The 23,567-nt window shown below is 36.4% G+C and overlaps 1 protein-coding gene across 1 annotated transcript in view; it reads left to right on the top strand.

Moving 5' to 3' along the window:
* The window catches only part of htt (huntingtin), a 395,162-nt gene that overhangs the window by 113,109 nt on the left and 258,486 nt on the right, over window positions 1-23,567 (top strand). The window contains exon 11 of the mRNA XM_067768365.1: window positions 4,006-4,189. Coding sequence (XP_067624466.1) covers window positions 4,006-4,189 — 184 coding nt within the window. The remainder of the gene's footprint in view (window positions 1-4,005; window positions 4,190-23,567) is intronic.

The following is a 23,567-nucleotide window of genomic DNA, read 5'->3' as shown; positions in this document are numbered from 1 at the left end:
CTATATGGGGTATATTTAGGTACAATTTTGTTGATACCCGAAACCCGGTTTTAGAGATATCGGCAAAAATATGAAACCGGGTAACCGTCAAATATTTCATACCCGTCTGTTAATTTTTTCTCTACACCACAGTAGTATACCATCAATTGCCTCATCTTGGAATATTCGCTCAAGGAAAGTTATTGATGTTTGTACATGGGGCAAATATACGAAATTTTCGCCAAAAATTGGCAATCATCAAAAAGGGTAGAAACATTTTTTATTTTTTTTTTTTAATTTTTGTACCAAATTTGTGTTTGTTTTCATTTACTTTTAAATAAAAACTGCTTTAAAAAAATACAAAAAAAAATTTTCTGCACTTTTTGACGATTACCAATTTTTGTCGGAAATTTCGTATATTTGCCCCATGTACAAACATCAATAACTTTCCTTTCGTGAATATTCCAAGATGAGGCAATTGATGATGGCATACTACTGTGGTGTAAAGACTAAATTAACAATTGACCTTATAACCCACCTACCAAGTTTCATCGCTTTATCCGTCTTTGGTAATGAATTCTCGCACTTATTGGGTTTTTCGTAATTTTCGATATCGAAAAAGTGGGCGTGGTTATAGTCCGATTCCGTTCATTCTATCTGAGATGGGTGCCCAGGAACCTACATACCAAATTTCATCAAGATACCTCAAAATTTACTCAAGTTATCGTGTTTACGGACGGACGGACATGGCTAAATAAATTTCTTTTTTCGCACAGATCATTTTGATGTATAGAAGTCTATATCTATCTTGATTAGTTTATGCCGTTACGGATTACCGTTATGCGAACAAAGTTAATATACTCTGTGAGCTCTGCTCAGCTGAGTATAAAAATTAAATTTGGTTTTTAGCCAACGGAAGTAATTTGCAATGTTTTATTAGATAAATAAATTTGTCTAAAATGCAAATATATTACGAAAAAATTTATTACATTTGCAAAAAATGCATTAACATTCCTGTGGAAAAAATTCATTAGGATAATTAAAAATGCAAAATTCAAAAAACTCAAAAGATTTGTAATATGCAATGAATTTCCTAAATACGCAGATAAAATATTTACATATAATACATACGTACATGCTAGAGACTTGAATCCCGGAAATATGTGCTCTTTCGGTCCATAAATTCGAAAATTAGAAATTAACTATTCTAACATTTTCGGTATTTTTAATTTCTTCCGAACCAAACAAGCACCCTTAGCGAAAACTAGCAGTACTTGAACTTATTTACTTGGAGCTTAACCGTTTAAACGGTTATGGCCATCTAGTTGTTCGCATAAAGGGAAATAGCCGCTGTCTTTTAGCTGCTGGACTTTGTTGATGTTTGTGCAAAGCTCGTACCGCTCACCATAAAATCTTCTTTGGTACTCGCCGTCGCCAAAGCGTAGAGGTCCGTAAATCTGTCGAAGAACTTTTCTCTCGAACACTCACAGAATCTCATCCATACTTCTGTACCATATAGCAGGACGGAAACGTACCGGATCTGCATGCGGAAAATTACCATTAACATTGATAACACTCCCCAAGGCCTTCGGAGAGTGTCCTTATCGCTACAACAACAACAAAGGTAACGATATGTGCTTGTAAAGGCATGCTGTTCGTTTACCAAGAGAGGACTTTACTTTTCAATCGCCTACCTGGTCCAAAGTAGTATTTACTGGCAAATGTGGTTCTTTGGTGCATTTCAGAGCTAATGTTGTTAGTGTTAATGCTGGTTCCCAAATAATTGAAGTGTTTTACTATTTCGAAAGTAAGGCTGCCACCAGTGGCGTATTTGGCAATTCGCAAAAGTGCTGACTCGTTGCTTTATGGCAGCAGGTAATTCGTCTTGTCGTTAGTCACTGTCAAACTCATCTTTTCCGGTTCTTTTTCCAGTTTGGAGTAAGCAGAACTCACAGCGCTGGTCTTCAGGGCGATGATATCAAAGTCGTCAGTATACGCCTATAATTGCATGCATAGAATATTGTTCCAGAGCGGTTAAGCTTTCAATGAAGCTGCGTTTGGGGGTTGGAATATACCCGCGGTAGGTATGCCTGTCGTAAGAGGCGACTGAAATACCAGATTCAAGGGGTTGTGTAGCGCAACTTTTCAGGTTGCTTCTCCAAACCCAATTGTTTACCTCACATATTAGTGGTGAATCCTGTTTCATTAACAGCCGAGGCTATGGCGACTCCTCATGGATCTAGGGGGTGGGAGAGCGGGATGGCCTAGAAGGTCGCATGTGGCGAAGCTGTGATGTGTGTCAATCCTTTTCTCGCGAGGTTTTTCCAAGATTTGGCGCATAGTGAAAATCTGGTCCATGGTAGATTTTTTTTTAAAACCACACTTAAAAGGTCCAAACAGCCGATTTACGGTGGATTTCAATCCTTCGCACAATACGCTTCCCAGGACCTTAAATGCGATGTTAAGTAGGCTGACTCGGCGATAGTTGGCACAGTGTGCATTATCTCCACTGTTGTAGACTGGGCAAAGAACACTTTGATTCCAGTTGTCGCGCTTCCTTTCATACGACCATATTTGGTAAAGAAGTGGATGCATGTGCCTCACCAACTCCTCCCCCCGTATTTGCAAAGCACCGCAGACAAGCTATCAGCACGTGCGGCCTTGTTGTAATGCTATTCTGACTTCGTTGTAATCATAATTCCATCATCGTCGATTCATCGCTTTCTTCATTCGGGAGAACAGAATTCGGTTACTAGGTCACCGTTTTTGTATTCACAGAAGTTTGCCCGGACTTAAAACCCTCTGTGTGTCGCCGAAATTTTTAGTAAAATTTGCGGGTGTTATTCCGAATATTTATAAGTAGATAAAAACAATATTTTCTAGGGAAATAGGTAAAGATAAATATAGAAGAAGCGGTAGAGTAAGAGGTTGAGTTAGGGGTCGAGGTAAATGTTTAGGTTAAGGTAAAGATGAAGGCACCGGTAGAGAAGTGAAGCTGGAGGTAGGAGCAGAGCTACAGGTGGTGATAGAGGCAGACGTAGTCGTAGGGGAAGAGCTAGAGAAAAGTATTATGTAATAACGCCGTAAGAAAAGATTGGAATGGCTGACGAACATGGGACTGGAAATAGCTAGCAATAGGACAGAAGTGGTTTTGGTGACCGCAAAGCGGAGTGTGGATGAGTTAGTCCTAACCATAGGAGATTATGAGATAAAGTCAAATCCTTTATTGAAATATTTATGAGTAAACATTGACTTAAAACTTACTGTTAAGGAGCACTTCAGGGTGGTGGGAGAGAAAGTTTCTAAAGTTAGTGGAATCCTAACGCGAATAATGCCCAACATTGGCGGCCCAGGCAGTGCTACCCGTCAGCTATTATCCAAAGTAACCAGATCGATAATATTATATACAGCATGAGTTAGGCACGGAGGCGATGAACGCAATGGCGACTAAAGAGGTAGAGGTTGGGTTAGAGGTAGTGACCGAGATAGAGATAAAGGTACAGGTAGAGATTGAAACAGAGAAGTACGTAAAGAATGTAAAAGAGATATACATACGAAGGAAGCGAAAATCGGTAAGTAGGGGGTCACGGATAGATACGGAAAATAGTAAAAATAAGAGGCAATACTGACTAAGTGGAAGAAAATGTGCAAGAGGAACGGAAAATGAGAAAGGAAGAAGCTCCGCAAAACAAAGTCTGATCAGAAAAACTTTTAAACTCCATATAACTTTTAAATGAAACTCCCAATCAAAATTTTGCTAGAAATAAAGGTTTATTGCTGCAAAGTTTAAAATATGTAAAAGTAGAAAAAGTTGACATCTCTAATCCGTATAAATATTATTATATTAAATAGCTATTTAATAAAGAATTTACCTTGAAATATTTAATATGAAACCTCTAAATTTCACCAATTGTACATTTACTTTCATATATTTGGCTTCGTACAAAAACAACAAATACCAACATGCCCATTACGACCAACATAACCACAAAAACAACAACAACATTATTGGCCCACGCTTAACAGTTCGGCATAATTTACGCATTGAAATTATTACTGCAAGACTTCAATTTCATTGATTACCAACGTGCATGGATAGAATTTAATTTCATTGAAATATGCCAAAGATTTTCGTATCACAATTATGTTACAGCCATAGACTTGGCATGCCAAAATGATTTGATTGATGTTACGGGCAACCTAATGGCAGGTAAGTGCATACTTAAGTGAGCTGGGAAATATGTTAAGAACAATTACTACTCTAACTTATTATATCCCTGCAAAAAATGCGATTAGTCTAGGATGAATCCGGAATGAGTTGCATAGGAGTATGTGAACAATGCCAGTTTTGATCTCTTTGTATGTTTTGAGCTGTTCTCTTTTGTTTGAGCATGCCCTATGAAGAGACTAATTGTACCCATTTATACCCGAATGGGAACGATAGGACCAATCCCCTTTGTACCCATATGGGAACATATGAAGACTATTCCCTTTTCTTATCATAAGGAGTCAAATTGGTATTGTAGAAAAACATAAAAAAAAAAAACAAATCCTGCGATAATGAAACCTATTATACGGGTATATTAGGCTCGGTATGCGGTTGTGGATAATTATGAAATAATTCTTTTGAATTCCATTAATTATACCTTTCATGAACATGAAATGGTATATTAACTTTGGTCCGATGTTTGTAACGTTGATAAATATTGAAGTAGACTCACCATTAAGTATACCGACTTGATCAGGGCGACGAACTGAGTTGATATACCCATGTCCGTCCGTCCGTCCGTTTGTCCCTCCGTCCGTCTATCTGTTTGAACGCAAACTAGTCCCTCAAATTTTGAGATATCTCAATGAAATTTGGCACAAGGATGTATTTTTGTATTATATTAGACATTTCTCGGATCCGGTAGGATCGGACCACTATAACATATATCTCCCATACAACCGATCGTTCAGATAAGACGATTTTGGTCATTCCTGCCGTAATTTATAAAGTATAAACGTGAAACTCGGTGATCTATATTCTAATATATCATAGAAGATATCCTGAAAAAATCACTTTGATCGGAGCTATATATAGTTATATCCCATACAACCGATTGTTCAGATAGAAAGATTTTTGGCTATTTCTCCCTTAATTTAGAAAGTATAAACGTTAAACTCGGTGATAAGTATTTTAATATATCATAGAAGATTTTCTGAAAAAATCACTTTGATCGGAGCTATATATAGTATATATCCCATACAACCGATCGTTCAGATAGAAAGATTTTTGGCATTTTCTCCCTTAATTTCCAATATAAAAACGTTAAACTTGATGATATTTATTCTAATATATTATAGAAGATTTCCTGAAAAAATCACTTTGATCGGAGCTATATATAGTATATATCCCATACAACCGATCGTTCAGATAGAAAGATTTTTGGCATTTTCTCCCTTAATTTCCAATATAAAAACGTTAAACTTGATGATATTTATTCTAATATATTATAGAAGATTTCCTGAAAAAAATCACTTTGATCGGAGCTATATGTATATAGTATATACCTATCCCATACAACAGATCGTTCAGATAGAAAGATTTTTGGCCATTTCTCCCTTAGTTTCCAATATAAAAACGTGATCCTTGGTGATATATATTCTAATATATCATAGAAGATTTCCTGTAAAAATCATTTTGATCGGAGCTATATATAATATATATCCCATACAACCGATCGTTAAGATAAGGGGGTTTTTTGCCATTTTTTATTTCATATTTATCTTAAAAATCGTTTAGGTATGTACATCTATATATTTCTTATCTTATACATCCGATTATTTGGTGATTACGAACTGGATAATATTATTGTTCAGCCCCATTCATGAAAGGCACAGCCGAAGACAGTCCCGTCCTTACTAGTTTTTATTTTATTTTATCCATTTCGTTTCGTTTTTTTATTGTTTCTTAAAATTAGCTACATAAAAGTTTCAAACTGGCTAATCCCAACTGTATCTAAAACGGACTAGAGGGGATCAATTATGCCACAATGAAGACAAATGAGATCAGTCGCAGGTCACTCTCTTCAAGGATTAATAACATAATTTTTTGCAGGGATAATACTTATTGACATAAATACAAACGTAAACACGTTGTTGCCTTTCTTAAAATATTTAACTGAAATAGGGCACTCTTTCGCCTTAATAAGGCGTTTACCACTACTACAAATAAATCACCAAGCAACCTTCAAAACTTGCCGCAATCAGGCTAAAAAGGTCGACACTGAAAAAGGGTAATACATACCTAATTTATTTTCTTTTCGCAATTCACAAACGACTTTAAAAAGTAGAGGAAGGAGTCATATGTCTTCTATAGTTTTTTTAAACGATTATTTGAAAGCCTCCGCAGTGCAAAAGGGTGCTAGGATGCATACAGGCGGCCTAATGCTACGCTCTCTCATTAGGTCAGTTGTCAAGTCCCTACTTTACTATGGGGTTTTTGTTTGCTCTACAGGCACACGGAAAAGTGCGTATACAAAAAAACTGGAGGAGGTTAGCAGATTATCAATGATTAGAGTAAAGCATTAACAAACAAATGCTTTCCAGAACATCTCGCCTGCATCTATACTGGGTTCCCGGTAAAAAAAGAGAGAAGACAAATAAAGGGCCGATGAGTTGACAGGGCGCAGCACTCGATGAATCGACAGTACGCTTCCCAATCCGCTTGTGAGAAATAAAAAAAAAGGTAGGAAATCGTGAACAGAAGCGCGGAGCTACACAATTTTTGAGATCATTAGACTTATACAGTTACTCATAGTATATCTAAGGAGATATGTCTTAAGGATGTAGGAGGTGCAGATGTAGGAAGTGCTAGCCGCTGGACGTTTAAGCACGTTCTGTGTTCTGCCTTCGCTCCAGCTACTAGAGACGACAGAGTTGCATAGCTCTTTTATCAAAAAATGTGTTTTTAGATACATCGTTTTTAACCGGCATCCTGAGATACAACCTAACTAGCAGAATCTCTGAGATATGTCCTCGGTAACACTACTTTTAAGTTACGACCTTCGTTCTATTAGGATAGGCCGACTAACGTATAACATAAACCACTCTACCTTTCTATAATACACTAGAAGACCCGGCAGACGTTGTCTTGCCCTAAATTTGGCCTATCTGCATACATTTTAATAAGCTTTTTCCGTCTAACTCTGCCCTCGCCCCTCTACACTTTTTCCCAATCTTTGTATTCACTTCTCCCTCCGTATTTTTCGCTTCATCAGTCTCCATCTTCCTCTCATTCTATCTCCTTCTCAGTCTCCTTCTCCTCCTCTCTTTTCTCTTTTCTCTTCTCTCAATTTCTTCTCATTCTTCTGCATCCCTTATTGCCTGTCCCAGAGGGTGGTATGTATTTTATTCCAGTCCCAGTCCCAGTCCCACTCCGAGTCTCAGTCCCAGTCCTGGTCATTTGATATCCATATTCTATAAACACATTCTATGGTACCCGGGTCCACGTTTTGGCCTATATCTCGAGACCCTAGTCACCCAGTCACCTATCCTATATTTCAAGTTAGATCAAACTACACACGGGGTGCAAAACAAATTCAAAATCGGTTCAGTAGTTTAGGAGTCCATTGGCCTCAATTGTGTGACACGTGTTTTTTATATACTAAGATTTTACAAAACCTCGAAGCGTTTTCAAGCAATTTGTTGTATTAAAGTTTCAAAATTCAGTAAATCATTTGTGGCAATTTAAATAGGATTATTACGTACGTATGTCATAATCTATGTATATACATTTTTTGCTTAAATATTTATATTCTAATTAAATAATTATTAATGGAAAAACAGTGTAAAATGTATGCACATCCGGTCTAAATGAGCCTTATAAATATTTCATAATATGCACGTACACGAAGTTTTTTGCAAAACCACATATCGACATACTTCAAAACTTCCCCGAATGCCACAAAATAGCAAACGTATGGGTTTTTTTTGCCCTAAGCCCTAACCGCTCAATGGGAAATAACCAGACCATTTTTATACTCAGCGTGCTTTGCACATAGAGCATATTAACTTTGATTCGATAGCGGTTGTTTGTACAGGTATAAAGGAATCGATATAGATATAGACTTCCATATATAAAAATTATCCAGTATCGAAAAAAATTTGCCATGTCCGTCCGTCCGTTAACACGATTACTTGAGTAAATATTGCGATATCTTCACCAAATTTGGTACACGAGCTTATTTGGACCCAGAGTAGATTGTTATTGAAAATGAGTGAAATCAGATGATAGCCACACCCACTTTTTATATATATAAAATTTGGGAAAACACAAAAAACCTCATTATTTAGCAAATAATACACATAGAATGTTGGAATTTGACATGTGGACTGATATTGAGACTCTTGATAAAAATTTTTAAAAATTGGCGTGGCACCGCCCACTTGGGATAAAATAAATTTTACAAATATTATTAATCATAAATCAAAAATCATTAAACCTATCGTAACAAAATTCGGCAGAGGGGTTGCTTTTACTATAAGGAATGCTTTGAAGAAAAATTAACGAAATCGGTTAAGGACCACGCCCACTTTTATATAAAATATTTTTAAAAGGGTCGTGGACGAATAAAATAATCTATATCTTAGCGAAAAAGAGCTTTATATCAATGGTGTTTCATTTCCCAAGTGGATTTATAACAATAAATAGGGAAAACTTCAAATTTTAAAAAATGGGCGTGGCACCGCCCATTTTATGACTAAGAAATTTCCTATGTTTTGGAAGCCATAACTCCAAGAAAAATTAACGGATCGTAATAAAATTGTGTACACAGATTTTCCCTATAGCAGGAAATATTTCTAGAAAAAATGGACGAGATCGGTTAAAGACCACGCCCACTTTTATATAAAAGATTTTTAAAAGGGTCGTAGGCGAAAATAATAAGCTATATCTTAGCGAAAAAAAGCTTTGTGTCAATAGAATTTTACTTTTAAATTGAATTATAACATTAAATTGGAAAATACAAAAATTTTTGAAAATGGGTGTGGCACCGCCTCTTTTATGGCTAAGCAATTTTCTATGTTTCGGGACCCATAACTCGAGGAAAAATTAACGGATCGTAATAAAATTGGGTACATAAATTTTCCCTATATCAGGAAATATTTCTAGAAAAAAATGGTTGGGATCGGTTAAAGACCACGCCCACTTTTATATAAAAGATTTTTAAAAGGGTCGTAGACTAGAATAATAAGCTATAACTTAGCAAAAAATAGTTTTGAATCAATGATATTTCACTTATCAAGTTTTATTGTAAGAGGAAATGGGGAAACATTTTTTGTTTAAGCGGGCGGTCCCACGTGTTATGTAGAAAAGTAATTTATCTGAAGTGAGATGTACAATTGAAGCTCACGCTGAGTATATAATGTTCGGTTACACCCGAACTTAGACACCTTTACTTGTTGAGACTACCTTAACTAAATGGAGTTGCATATTTATGTAAAGACGTACTATAATTTTTTCGTGGCAAAACTGAGTAGGTAGATGTGCGGTTTTGCAAAAGCAGCAGCTGTAGTAAGTGTCATAATCAGGAACTGGAAAAATACAATTCAAAGGCTACTATCAGAAGCGCTGTTCATAATTGAAAAAGCTGTTTAATATGATGTTCGCACTGCACCTAAATTGTCTTCAGCGCTTTTGCAAATAGTTCGGCATTATTTGAGCAGCAGCAAGCCAGCAAATAATTTTTAGTGCTCCATTGATTTGCTGAACATACTGCAACTTCATAAATTTTTTTGTACCCGATTACATTGAGTCATAATTTTGTTAACAATTTGAGTAATCTTTATTTTTTTAACTCGTAAAAAATCTATTTTCAAGTGTGAAACATTTAGCGCATGGACTCTAGAGGTTTACGCAGTGTAAAAGCGCCGAAGGACAGTGGTTAAAATTGTAATTTATTGTTCATAACCAACTTCGCATTCATATCACACCCGATTTTCATAAAATTGGAGTACAATCGTTTCCTGACTCTTCTTAGAAACTTTGCTTTATAAAAACTAAAAATAATTTAAGTGCTAACCACAAAAAAAAAACAAGTAAGAACGGGACTGTCTTCGGCTGTGCCGATTTTTAAGATAAATATAAAATAAAAAACAGGTAGGTAATTTGAGTGAGGATGCAAAGCTTCACGTTTTTTGTGGCCTGCATGTAAAAACTATGACTACAAATCACGTATTTCAAAAATATATAACGTTAACGTAACTATTTGATGAAATTTGATGAATTTTGAAGCTTGCCGTAAATAATGGGCAAAAATTACAGTTTATATGGGGTATATAGTATATATACCACCGATCTCTATGATTTTTTCAGGCAACAATGTATGCTATATACGTAAGCATTTGGTGAAATTTGAAGCTTCTAGCTGTTAAAACGGGGCAGAAATTGCCCAAGGTTTCTTATCTGAACAATCGGTTGTATGAGATATATACTATGTATACCACCGATCTCAATGATTTTTTCAGACATAAATATATGCTATACACGTAAGCATTTGGTGAAATTTGAAGATTCTAGCTGTTAAAATGGTGCCGAAATCGCAAAAAAATATATATATATTAGGGCGGGTCGATTTAAAAATCGCTCATTGCTCTATGAAAATCGTACCCTAGGGATCAAAATAAGAAACTTTGCCGAAGGAACCATACCTCTAAAACGAATTCTGATGTACATAGGCCTTTCAAAGTGGGATTTTTCAAAATTTGCAAGTTCGACCCAAAGGGCGGGACATCAGAATTCGTTTTAGAGGTAAAGGTTTTTTTGCCTCCCCACAAATCGACCCGGCCTAATATATATACTATATATACCATCATATATATATTATATATATCACCGATCTCTATGATTTTTTGACACAACAATATATACCATATACGTAAGCAATCGGTGAAATTTGAAGCTCCTAGCTGTTAGAATGGGGTAGAAATTGCGAAAAGTTTCTTATCTGAACAATCGGTTGTATGAGATATATACTATATATACAACCTATCGCTATGATTTTTCAGATAACAATATATGCTATATACGTAAGCATTCGGTGAAATTTGAAGCTTCTAGCTGTTAAAATGGGGCTAAAATTGCAAAAATATATATATATATACTATATATATATACTATATATACCACCATATATATACTATATATACCACCGATCTTTATGATTTTTTCAGACAAGAATACATGCTATATGCGTAAGCATTCGTTGAAATTTGAAGCGTCTAGCTCTTAAAATAGGGCAGTAATTACGAAAAGTTTCTTATCTGAACAATCGGTTGTGAGGGATATATAGTATATATACGACCGATCTCATCAATTTTTTCAGGCAACAATATGTGCAATATACGAAATTATATGGTGAAGTTTGAAGCTTCAATCTGTTAAATTGAGTAAGATATGACAAAAATCCTCTTTTTCTGAAAAGTCGGTTGTATAGAGGATATATGCTATAGTGGTCCGATCTGGCCGGTTCCGACAAATGTCTAATCGGACACCCAAATACACCCGCTCACCAAATTTTATCAAGATATCTCAAAAATTGAGGGACAAGTTTGCATACAAACAGACAGACGGACAGACGGACATGGCTAAATCAACGCAGCTCTTCATCCTGATTATTTCGGTATACTTAACGGTGGGTCTATCTATTTTCCTTTAAGGTCTTACAATTTTGGGTTTCGTGACGAAATTAATATACCATTTCATTTTCATGAAAGGTATAAAAAAACAAAATATTTAAATGTTTACTTGGCTGGCTTAGAGGCGCACATATGCCAGTGTCAGTAGGCCCGCTTTAATACCACAAAAATACACAAAGGCTACCAAGTCCGTGGTGTCATACTTCACGACTATCCAGAAAGGGAACTCCCAGGTAGCGTTGTCGGGCGCCCTTAACGCCGGGCGGCTACCATCTTTACGATTCATGCATCATCGATAGGGCACTTCTGGCTCTTCTGCATGGATACCAATGGGGCAGTGCTCAGTTAGTACTCCTCCACAGTGTTGAAATTTTACCCCATTATGGTGTAATCGTGACGGAATCTCAAAAAACCCATTTTGGCCGGGATGTATTCTTTAAGCATTAGCTTGCATGTGGCAAAGGTTATAACAAAGCATTCTTTGTCAAGAAGAATGTGCTTGGCCGTGTCCTGCCTAGCGAATTCGTCTACAATACAGTTTCCTTCAATGACCCTGTGTCTTGGGATCCATGGGAGCCTTACACGGCTCTGTTGGACCATATCCTGAAGAGATCTTCGTCAGTTGAGTGTTAGTTCTGAACTGGATGAATACGACCCAAAGGGTTTGATGGTCGCTTGGCTGTCTGTAAAAATAAAGATTTCCTTGCCGAGAGTGAGTTTTCCTATTCAAACCGTGGCTTTCATAATAGCGTATACTTTCTCTCTTTTCCAAAATCTTTTTTAACAAAAAAACGACCGCATGTGTTGCAAGCAATACGTCATCTATGGTGTTTGGTCGGTTGAAGTGAAGAGCCACGCGATTAAGTACTCCTCCGAGCTTCCCAATTCAATAACTAACAATGCGTATACTTAATTTACTTACACCTTTACTAATCAGCGAGAAAATGCTGTGTAAAATTGGGGAGCCAGCCAGTTTTAAGAGTTTTTGTGTTGCCACTGTTTTGATCAAGGTGTGCGATATAGTAACCACTACGTTTAAAAAGTTAAAGTAGAATAGCGGAGGGAACTGGTCGCTCATCGCGAAAAGCTTTGTTGAACGTAACATTGGTGGAATTATGTCACGGATTGGCAAGCAGGCGGCAATGGTCTGTCAAAAACTACTGAATCCATTAGTTCCATGCTAATACTTCCCATTGCATTGTCGCTTTGTGATAAATATTTCATACGGCCTAATAATTTAAATTTTTTTAAATATTTTAAAAGCTCAATAATATACTCATATTCATCAGAGGTATACTATAAGACTATTTGCTTCGAATGCGTTCTCAGGTGGTGCTCCTCAAACTCTCTTTGAGCGCATAATCCTACCATTCCTGAGTGAGTCCTTTTTCACGGCTTTATGTACATTCTGCGCATTGATCCATACATATTTGGTTGGCTGGAAATAGCCCATAGATATATAGTGTACGATTTACATATATCCTTTCACATGTTTTCCGTTAAGCTACACAATTGTCTAGTTAGTAACAAAACAGTAATAATTTATATCATTATTATGAACTTGTAAATAGTAAATACTATACACAAATATTATAGTCATGAGTTGCATTTGTATGTGTACATCTTGCACAATAATGGTGAAAGTGACTTAAAAGTCCATAAATAAAGCTTAAAGCTGGATATGGTTAAGCCCTTTATTGTTATGACATGAAAAAGGTGTATAAAAACAGTTGGACATCCGTTATATACTGTGATGAATTTAGTGACCCTAAGTGATACTCACATCACTAGTCTGATGCTAAGTAAATGAAGCCACAACAACAATAAAGCAAGCAGTCACTTGGATCTACATAAACGAATCAATCATTATGTCTACACATATGTACGCACACGCAGCGGACAGAGATGCACAAACACAAGCATATATCTGAGATACCCCCGAATGTATGCAATCATTTGTGCAAGTGTCACTCACATATACACGCGCATGGGCTTTGCGAGAAGCTATAAAATCGTGCATCTGTAGTTATAGCTGAGAAATTTATAGCTTGTAAACGAGTAGTAAGTTCTGGAAATAGAAGCGCCTAGCAATATGTCAACGAGGAAACCGCACAGTATAAAAGCGGTACAGCTGAGGCACGACGAATCAGTTTGATTTAAGCAAGCTATCAATTGCGAAGTATAAGTGTTATTGTGAAGTACTTTAATAAAGGCCATTTTGCATTATTGAATAGTGGAGTTATTTATTCAACAGTTTAGTGATTCGAACGTTAGTAGAAGGCTGCAAATAAGCAGAGTTGAACTAAATTCGTTACAATACGTAATATTTTAGCAACAACTAGCTCCTTAAAAACATAAATAAAGTGATTACATGGATGTTTAGTTCCTAGTATACTGCATCATAGCAAACTAGTGCTGAACCACTGAATTCAACGCCTAGAAGTATGGAACGAGGAAATCGAAGAGTATAAAAGAGCGCAATCTGAGCAATCAGCAATGAGTTTGATTTAAGCACGCTATCTGTCGAGAAGTAGTAGTATTTTGAAGTACTTGAATAAAGGCCATTTTTCATTATTTAATAGTCGAGTTATTTATTCAACAGTTTAGTGATTCGAAAGTTAGTAGAAGGTTGCAAATAAGAGGAATTTCAGTAAACTCGTTACAATACATTTATTATAGCGAATACCAGTGATGTAATTTCAGTGGTTACACATATTTGCTTTAGCAATTTTCGCAGTAATGCCAAGTTTCAGCAATGCAACTTCAGTCGTTCAGGAGATATGTGATATGGAAAAAAAATCTTGTATGGGAGGTACCACACCCTCTTTTTCTATTTTTGCCACTTTTCTCCAGTGGTATAATAATTGATGTTGGGCATCTGTCTGCAAAGTATCATGACCCTCGTATTACTATCCTCAGATATATTTGGAATTTAATATCTTGCTATATTTATACATATATATCAGATGCCACGCCCTCCACATACCAAAAGGTTGAAAACGTGCGTAAGGTAGTTTACTCCCTCAGCTTCAAGGGTTTTTTTTACATGGAATGGCTATTCCGTCCGGGCTTATTGATTTAGAGGGCCTATGTTAGGTTGATGGTAATGGGTGGCACGTCGTGTTTGTGTTTATGTGCCCGTCTGTTTGCACTACGTCTGGCCTTGTTTACTGAAGGATGCGTTACAAATTGCCGGCAAAAAGTGCCCGCGCGTTTCTTAAAGTCCGACAAAATTTCTACGCCAAAAGCGAAGGATATTTGATCACTGTGTTTTGTCGAATTAGGCAAAGATTTGACTGTTGACCACAGTTTACCAAATACCTCGAAGAGAGGTTGCAAATTTTAAATGCTCTTCTCATTTTGCACGTTTGTGTTCATTTACCAACTGCATAATATCGAAGATGAGATTCGCTTTTCCTGACACCAGTCGGAATGGAGAGAGCAGCAAAAGATTAATTTGTGAATCTTGTTAGTCCTTACAGTAAGGTTTTTTGAGATTAGTAAAAGGCCGGTTTTCAGAGGTGATAAAATTAGGTGGTTCCACGCCGTTTATGTGCCCTGTGCTGACGATGAAAATGTCTGGCGAGCTGTGACAGTTACCTTCGGTTTGGAGTGGAGGTATCGCCGTTTATCGGACAAAAAATTGTATTTTCTATTTGCAGTATAGCCGCCTCACGGTGGGGTATTTGATCAGTTTAGCTGGCCAAAAGTCGATTTTTCAAAATATTCCAATTTTTTTTTAATATACTCCCTAGGGTTCCTGGATGTCCACTGAATATTATACATACCCTAAACTCCATCTGCAATGTCAACGGAGCTAAGCCGCGCACATCTAAAGTTGCATACAAATTGTGTGCAGTTCGATGTATTTTTGGATTAGAAAGCAATATACCCTTCTAACCTAAATACTTGTTCACTTGTTTAGCCGTAATAAAATTTAGTTACATTTTCTTTTAGGACAGGTAAATATGTTTTTAATTCATATGTTAGATTTTTTATACCGCATGTTTTAACTGAGTTATTCTACTTGTAATACTACTTTTCAATAAAAAATTGTTTAAAAACCTTGCAAACAAAAAGATATACATTTTTTCATGGCACATCATGTCAGTAATTTTTTGGCATTACATAAGCTTGTTTTTGTTTCAAAGTTTAATAACATAAACGGCTGCGCATACCCGCGATTTTTTGAGTGGTGATCAATTTTGTAAGAGACTGATACCCTTATTTACAAAAGGTGGCAAGCTTTTCAAAACATCCTCAGTGGCAACACCTTGGTGAAAAGTCTTAAAATGTAATACTATATCGATATACCAAATTTGATTCAAATCGGTTAAGCCGTTTCCGAGATGGTAGTGGATATAAAAAGAAATATAAACAAGTAAGGAAGGCTAAGTTCGTGGATCAGGGTGACCCAGAACATCTTCTGTCGGGTACCGCTAATTTATTTACATATGTCATACCACGAACAGTATTCCTGCCAAGATTCTAAGGGCTTTTGATTTCGCCCTGCAGAACTTTTTCATTTTCTTCTACTTAATATGGTAGGTGTCACACCCATTTTACAAAGTTTTTTCTAAAGTTATATTTTGCGTCAATAAACCAATCCTATTACCATGTTTCATCCCTTTTTTCGTATTTGGTATAGAATTATGGCATTTTTTTCATATTTCGTAATTGTCGATATCGAAAAAGTGGGCGTGGTCATAGTCGGATTTCGGCCATATTTTATATCAAGATAAAGTGACTTCAGATAAGTTCGCGAACTAAGTTTAGTTAAGATATATCGTTTTTTTCGCAAGTTATCGTGTTAACGGCTGAGCCGAAGGAGAGGCGGTCGACTGTGTATAAAAACTGGGCGTGGCTTCAACCGATCTCGCCCATTTTCGCAGAAAACAGTTATCGTCATAGAATCTATGTCCCTACCAAATTTCACAAGGATTGGTCAATTTTTGTAACGTGCAAAACTTTTAAATTACCTTTTTTTAAAAGTGGGCAGTGCCACGCCCATTGTCCAAAATTTTTCTAATTTTCTATTCTGCGTCATAAGCTTAACTCACCTACCAAGTTTCGTCGCTTTATCCGTCTTTGGTAATGAATTATCGCACTTTTTCGGTTTTTCGAAATTTTCGATATCGATAAAGTGGGCGTGGTTGTAGTCCAATTTCGTTCATTTTAAATAGCGATCTGAGATGAGTGCCCAGGAACCTACATACAAAATTTCATCAAGATACCTCAAAATTTACTCAAGTTATCGTGTTTACAGACGGACGGACAGACGGACGGACGGACGGACATGGCTAAATAAATTTCTTTTTTCACCCAGATCATTTTGATACATAGAAATCTATACCTATCTCGATTAGTTTATGCCGTTACGGATTACCGTTATGCGAACAAAGTTAATATACTCTGTGAGCTCTGCTCAGATGAGTATAAAAAGAAGGTGAGGTGGCAACCCTAAGTGGTAACCCTTCTTAAAAGTGTCAATAGAAATTCGGAGTAAAATACTTTTCGTTTGAAACCTATATTGACATATCTCATGTAATGCCAAAAAATTACCCCGGGTCCATACGAAACCGATCCATAGTAATTCTGCGCGGAACACCGTGAATTTACTGTCAAATATTTGCTTTCATAACAATGAAGTGAGACAACCACTTTTTGAACAGAAATAACTGCTGTTTTAATTTTGGCCAGCTTGATTGATCAAATACCCCACCGTGCGCCTGCCTCTATTGTCGACTGGCAGGCTGGAATACGAGAGGGCGTAATGAGCGTTGAAATCGCCAAAACAAGACGGTTTTCACCACTAAGTAGTGTGCCGACATCAGGGCGATACCCACAAAAGTTTTGTAGAAATTTCGGGACGAAGAACGTTGGATTTTAACCCAAAGCATCGCGAACTATGCAGCCATCTTTAACACGTGACACACTCACAAAAGTATGACCTTCTGAGGTAGATGCTTTTCGGCATATGCAGCAGAACCACATCCTTGGACCGGGGTTGGGATCAATACCTTCTCGGAGCAGGAGGGTATGAAGCAGTCCAGCTGCAAGGAGCTGCTCCAAGGTTGACAATTTGTGGGAGGTACGTAACAAATTAAATAGGGTTACACTAAAATGACAGCCCTTGGCCCGGAAAACAACCCCGAGTCGCTCCGGTTATATTCCAAATTTCTTTAATGCTTTGACAATAACAAATATTGGCAGCTACGCCAAGTTTCAATAATATGTATTGAACGGCTCAGGAGATTTGCGGTATGGAAATTAAAATTGTATGCGAGATGCCTCACCCCATTTGACAATTCATCCCAATTTTCAGTCATAAAATATTAATGTTATACCTCTGCCTGCCAAGTATCTCTGCCCTGCCACCAAATTCCAACTTCGCCAACTCTAAAACTCCATAGCTAAAAGTATCCAGTATCATGTGCACAGAAAATCATACAATTTTAGTACAATGTGGGCACCAGAAATAACAGCCTAACTCCTTAATTTTGACATACGACTAAAGTTGTTATTTCTTATGACTGATACTCTTTTACATATTTTTTGACGATTAAGTTTAAACATAAGCGAAGGTTGCAATTTTGGGCTGGTGATATTACGCTCAGTGATATTTACTTCATTTTTCGTGTTGTGGTATATTGTAGTGTTGCGTGGAATTCACCTCACTTCGAACATGCTTAATGTTACAAATATACATACAAACAAACGTTCATACTTAACTGACCCAGCTAACCACCATTAGTTCATTCGCATTTGCCAAATCGCCCAATATATTGATTCGTCATACCAATCAGCTTACGCGCGGATCATATTGACAATATGTAGGTCAATACAATAATTTGCTGACAAACCATTTTTCATTATTAAGTCATGCACTTCTAGTAAGTATGTATGTGTAGGTTAAGAACTTTTGTATAAATAGAAATGAATTTCGTCAATAAAGTAGAATCGCTTTTTAACGCTATTCATCAGCGTTCGGAAAACCTTTTTCGTTTTATTATTTCAAAGTTATTACAATATATATCAAATGCCACGCCCCCAGCATACCGAAATTACCCCCTATGCACTGAAGAAATATATTTCCTAAAAATTTGTGCATGTTTTATCCAAATCGGCCGAAGGCGTGTGGTGTATTTAAATATAGATAGATTTGAGTAAAGATTAAAAAGTTAAAATTTTTTTGTACCGAATATAGCTAAATTTACCGTGAAAATATTGCGTTTGCACAATGCCTATGAGAAAACTTCATTAAAATTAAACCAAAAAAATTAAACCTTCACCTAATATTTTATTCGATATTAAGTAGTACATTAAAAAGTATTCACAATTGAAATTAAAGCCGCAATGAATGAAAATTAAAGTAAGTTAGATTAAATTAATGTAAACGAATTTGCATACAAACATTCTGCATATTTACATACATACTTTTGTTTCTATTTGTAATTATATTAATTAGCAATACGCGCGAGATTTGATTCATAAATAAACCCATTTTTCTAGTCATAAATTAACGACAATAATTAAATATGCTAAGTAATCATAAAAAAAGATAGTAAAACAATACTCGAATCAGACAGTTTTTATTTCGTTATGTAGGACACCCTGCAGGAAAATGTTAATAGATGCGAGTGTACTATAAATTGAATAAAAAGTTAATTAGCAGGAAAGATGAATTAGGACCCACTTAACAATTATACCGCTTATTCCCTTTCTCGATCTGTACGACTTACAAACCCAAAACCCATTTGACTATCCAGGCGGTGGCTCGCGTCTCTGATACAATCCTATTATTATTTCCTTTATATTAAGTGGCTTTCATGTTTGTCCGCAAATTTCGATTAAATGAGCTAGAGTCTTTAAACATGGAACATACTTCGCTATTGAGTTTTGAATAACTTCTCATTGAGCAAGAATCTTGAAACCTTTTACGTAGATGTGAACGTCATGCTAATGCATTTTTAAGTAGCTTTCCGAAGATCTAGGAACTTAAAATCTAAAATGTAGTTCAGAGGCCGATAGATGTTATACATATATGACAAACAGTTTCGCTAGGTGTTGCACGAATCACTTTTTGATAGACTTTCCCTTGAGCTACCAACTTAATACGTCTGGTTGAGTGGCAGACGACAATGTATTAAATGACAGGAATAATTCCGATAGTTGGCGCCCACGACGACATATTTGGAAATAATTTATAAAGGTCGACTGCTAATACAAGTTCAAAAGTGTCGGGAGAGGTGTCAAAAGACCCGTCTTGATCATGGTTACAATATCTCGAAGGCGGAAAACAAAAGTTTTAACTCTGTCATTATTGTAATTTTGATGATTTGTTATACATAGAAAAACATTTGTGCAAAAAGTTGTTTTGCGCGGATATAACTTTGATCTTCAAACCCCAATGCAGAAAGGTGTTTCTGCACAAAAGTACTACGGATCCCACCCCCTTTTTATAGCGGCCCTGGACCGACCTTTCGAAGGGAGCATTGCTAATTGTTCAAATTATTTGGAATTTTAAATATTTCAAAGCGAGCAGTGGGGCATCCATATGGCTGAGCGGATGATAAAGGATATGCCTTAATACAAGCATAAAGTATGAATGTTGGATATTTCGGGTTCAATACTCAACTCCCGAGAAGCTAGCTGATGAAGAAGTGAATTTCAGAAACATGTCTTCGCTATCATCGCCGTTTTAAACTCTGTATTTATACTCAGCTGAGCAGAGCTCACAGAGTATATTAACTTTGTTCGCATAACGGTAATCCGTAACGGGATAAACTAATCGAGATAGATATAGACTTCTATATATCAAAATGATCTGGGTGAAAAAAGAAATTAATTTAGCCATGTCCGTCCGTCCGTCTGTAAACACGATAACATGATTAAATTTTGAGGTATCTTGATGAAATTTGGTATGTAGGTTCCTGGGCGCTCATCTTAGATCGCTATTTAAAATGAAAGAAATCGGACTACAACCACGCCCACTTTTTCGATATCGAAAATTTCGAAAAACCGAAAAAGTGCGATAATTTATTACCAAAGACGGATAAAGCGATGAAACTTGGTAGATGCGTTGACCTTATGACGCAAAATAGAAAATTAGAAACATTTTGGACAATGGGCGTGGCACCGCCCACTTTTAAAAGAAGGTAATTTAAAAGTTTTTCAAGCTGTCATTTGGCAGTCGTTGAAGATATCATGATGAAATTTGGTAGGCACGTTACTTCTATTACTATATGTGTGCTAAATAAAAATTTGCGAAATCGGATGACAAACACGCCCACTTTTAAAAAAATTTTTTTTAATCAAATTTTAACAAAAAATTTAGTATCTTTACAGCATAAAAGTAAATTATATCAACAAAATGCAAAAATAAAAGAAAATTTCAAAATGGGCGTAACTCCGCCCTTTTTCATTTAATTCGTCTAGAATACTTTAAAGCCATAAGTCGAATAAAAATTTACCAATCCTTGTGAAATTTGGTAGGGACATCGATTCTATGATGATAACTGTTTTCTGTGAAAATGGGCGAAATCGGTTGAAGCTAGGCCCAGTTTTTATACACAGTCTGTCCTTTCGCTCGGCTGCTAACACGATAACTTGCGCAAAAAACGATTTATCTTAACTAAACTTAGTTCACGTACTTATCTGAAGTCACCTTATCTTGGTATAAAATATGGCCGAAATCCGACTATGACCACGCCCACTTTTCCAATATCGAAAATTACGAAAATTTAAAAAAATTACAGCATTATGGTACCAAATATGAAAAAAGAGATGAAGCATGGTAATTGGATTGATTTTTTGACGCAAAATATAACTTTACAAAAAAATTTTGTAAAATGAGTGTGACACCTACCATATTAAGTAGAAGAAAATGAAAAAGTTCTGCAGGGCGAAATCGAAAGCCCTTGGAATCTTGGCAGGAATACTGTTCGTGGTATGGCATATATAAATAAATTAGCGGTACCCGACAGATGATGTTCTGTGTCACCCTGGTCCACATTTTGGTCGATATCTCGAAAACGCCTTCACATATACAACTAAGGCCTACTCCCTTTTAAAACCCTCATTAATACTTTTAATTTGATACCCATATCGTACAAACACATTCTAGAGTCACCCCTGGTCCACCCTTATTGCGATATCTCGAAAAGGCGTCCACCTATAGAACTAAGGCCCACTACCTTTTAAATAATCATTAACACCTTTCATTTGATACACATGTCATACAAACACATTCCAGGGTTACCCTAGGTTCATTTGGTGATTTCCCCTTATTTTGTCTCCAAAGCTCTCAGCTGAGTATGTAATGTTCGGTTACACCCGAACTTAGCTTTCCTTACTTGTTTTTCTCTAATATTAATAACAAAGTTTTTTTGTGCATGTATTCGTGTAGCTCTTTTAATTTGACTCCAACGATGTGCAAGTTTTAAAACGATCGATTACTATATAGTTTTATGAATTTTTTTGTCGATACTGTTGCTTATTTTCTTCCATACAATATCCGAAATCTTCTTTGAAATTAAAAAAACTAAACTATAAGTACATATGCCAATATGTGTATCAAACGAAATTAATTTTATAGCGTATTTCAATACAAATATTTTTAAGTAGGGCTGTTGCCTAGAGTTATTTGAATGTATTCACATTTTTGTCACCTATTGGGAATTAGTTATTAATTTGAGCGAGATATCATCAGCGAGGTCCGCCTTTGTATAATATGTGCCAAATCGTGTAATATGACATCAAGGACTTGATAGCCCTTATCAGGTCCTCAAAATAGTTCGAAGAAGAAAGATAGTAGTTTATTTTCGTATCATAACGAGCCTAATGTCATTGGCCTAAGTGTGCCCTCGGGCAGCCACTTCAACCTAACCTAACGGAGATATACCAAAGTGGTTTTCAAATAAAAAGTTTTTATTTATAGCGCAAATCTTTTGTAGTGGCGTTGCCACGTGAAACTTCGACGTAATCCTACTATATTGTTTTCTTTATACATTCCATACTGGCTTGAAAACGCAGTAACCTATATGGATAAAGATTGTTTTCATGTTTCACTTTATATTCGAAGCTCACTTAGATATTACTCTTTTACGTTGGTACTTGAGAACCTTTTAAGAGGTTGCCACTAACTTGATTGAAAAAAAAATGAGTCGAGGTACCTCTGCCAAAATTACCCCTATTGCGTAATGAAATGTATTTTATGGCGTATATCAATATAAATACTTTTAAATGACGCTGTTGCCTTATAATATTTTGACTTTATATATCCGCTACTATCTCGAAACGCTTGTCCCATTCGGATGAAACTTCGTACAAAGGTAACATGTAACATTGTTATGTCGATGTTGTTACCTGGGTTGCTTTTAAATGCTTGCACATATTTCAGACGAAAGGTATTTTATGTTGTATTATAGCGGCCGCCGTGGTGTGATGGTAGCGTGCTCCGCCTACCACACCGTATGCCCTGGGTTCACACCCCGGACAAAGCAACATCAAAATTTTAGAAATAAGGTTTTTCAATTAGAAGAAATTTTTTCTAAGCGGTGTCGTCCCTCGGCAGTGTTTGGCAAGCGCTCCGGGTGTATTTCTGCCATGAAAAGCTCTCAGTGAAAACTCATCTGCTTTGCAGATGCCGTTCGGAGTCGGCATAAAACATGTAGGTCCCGTCCGGCCAATTTGTACGGAAAATCTAGAGGAGCACGACGCAAATTGGAAGAGAAGCTCGGCCTTAGATCTCTTCGGAGGTTATCGCGCCTTACATTTATTTTTTATTTATAGCAGAAATATTTTTGAGTGGCCTTACCTCGTAAAGTTACCACCTAATGCTATGATATTTATTTTATTATGTATTCGCTAGTATATGTAACAAGAGCTTCTTGACCGATTTGGATACG

The sequence above is a fragment of the Eurosta solidaginis genome, chromosome 1 (assembly GCF_040869045.1).
Source record: "Eurosta solidaginis isolate ZX-2024a chromosome 1, ASM4086904v1, whole genome shotgun sequence".
Taxonomy (NCBI): Eukaryota; Metazoa; Arthropoda; class Insecta; order Diptera; family Tephritidae; genus Eurosta; species Eurosta solidaginis.
Note: the sequence above shows the minus strand (reverse complement) of the source record. Positions and strands in the feature narration are given on the sequence as shown.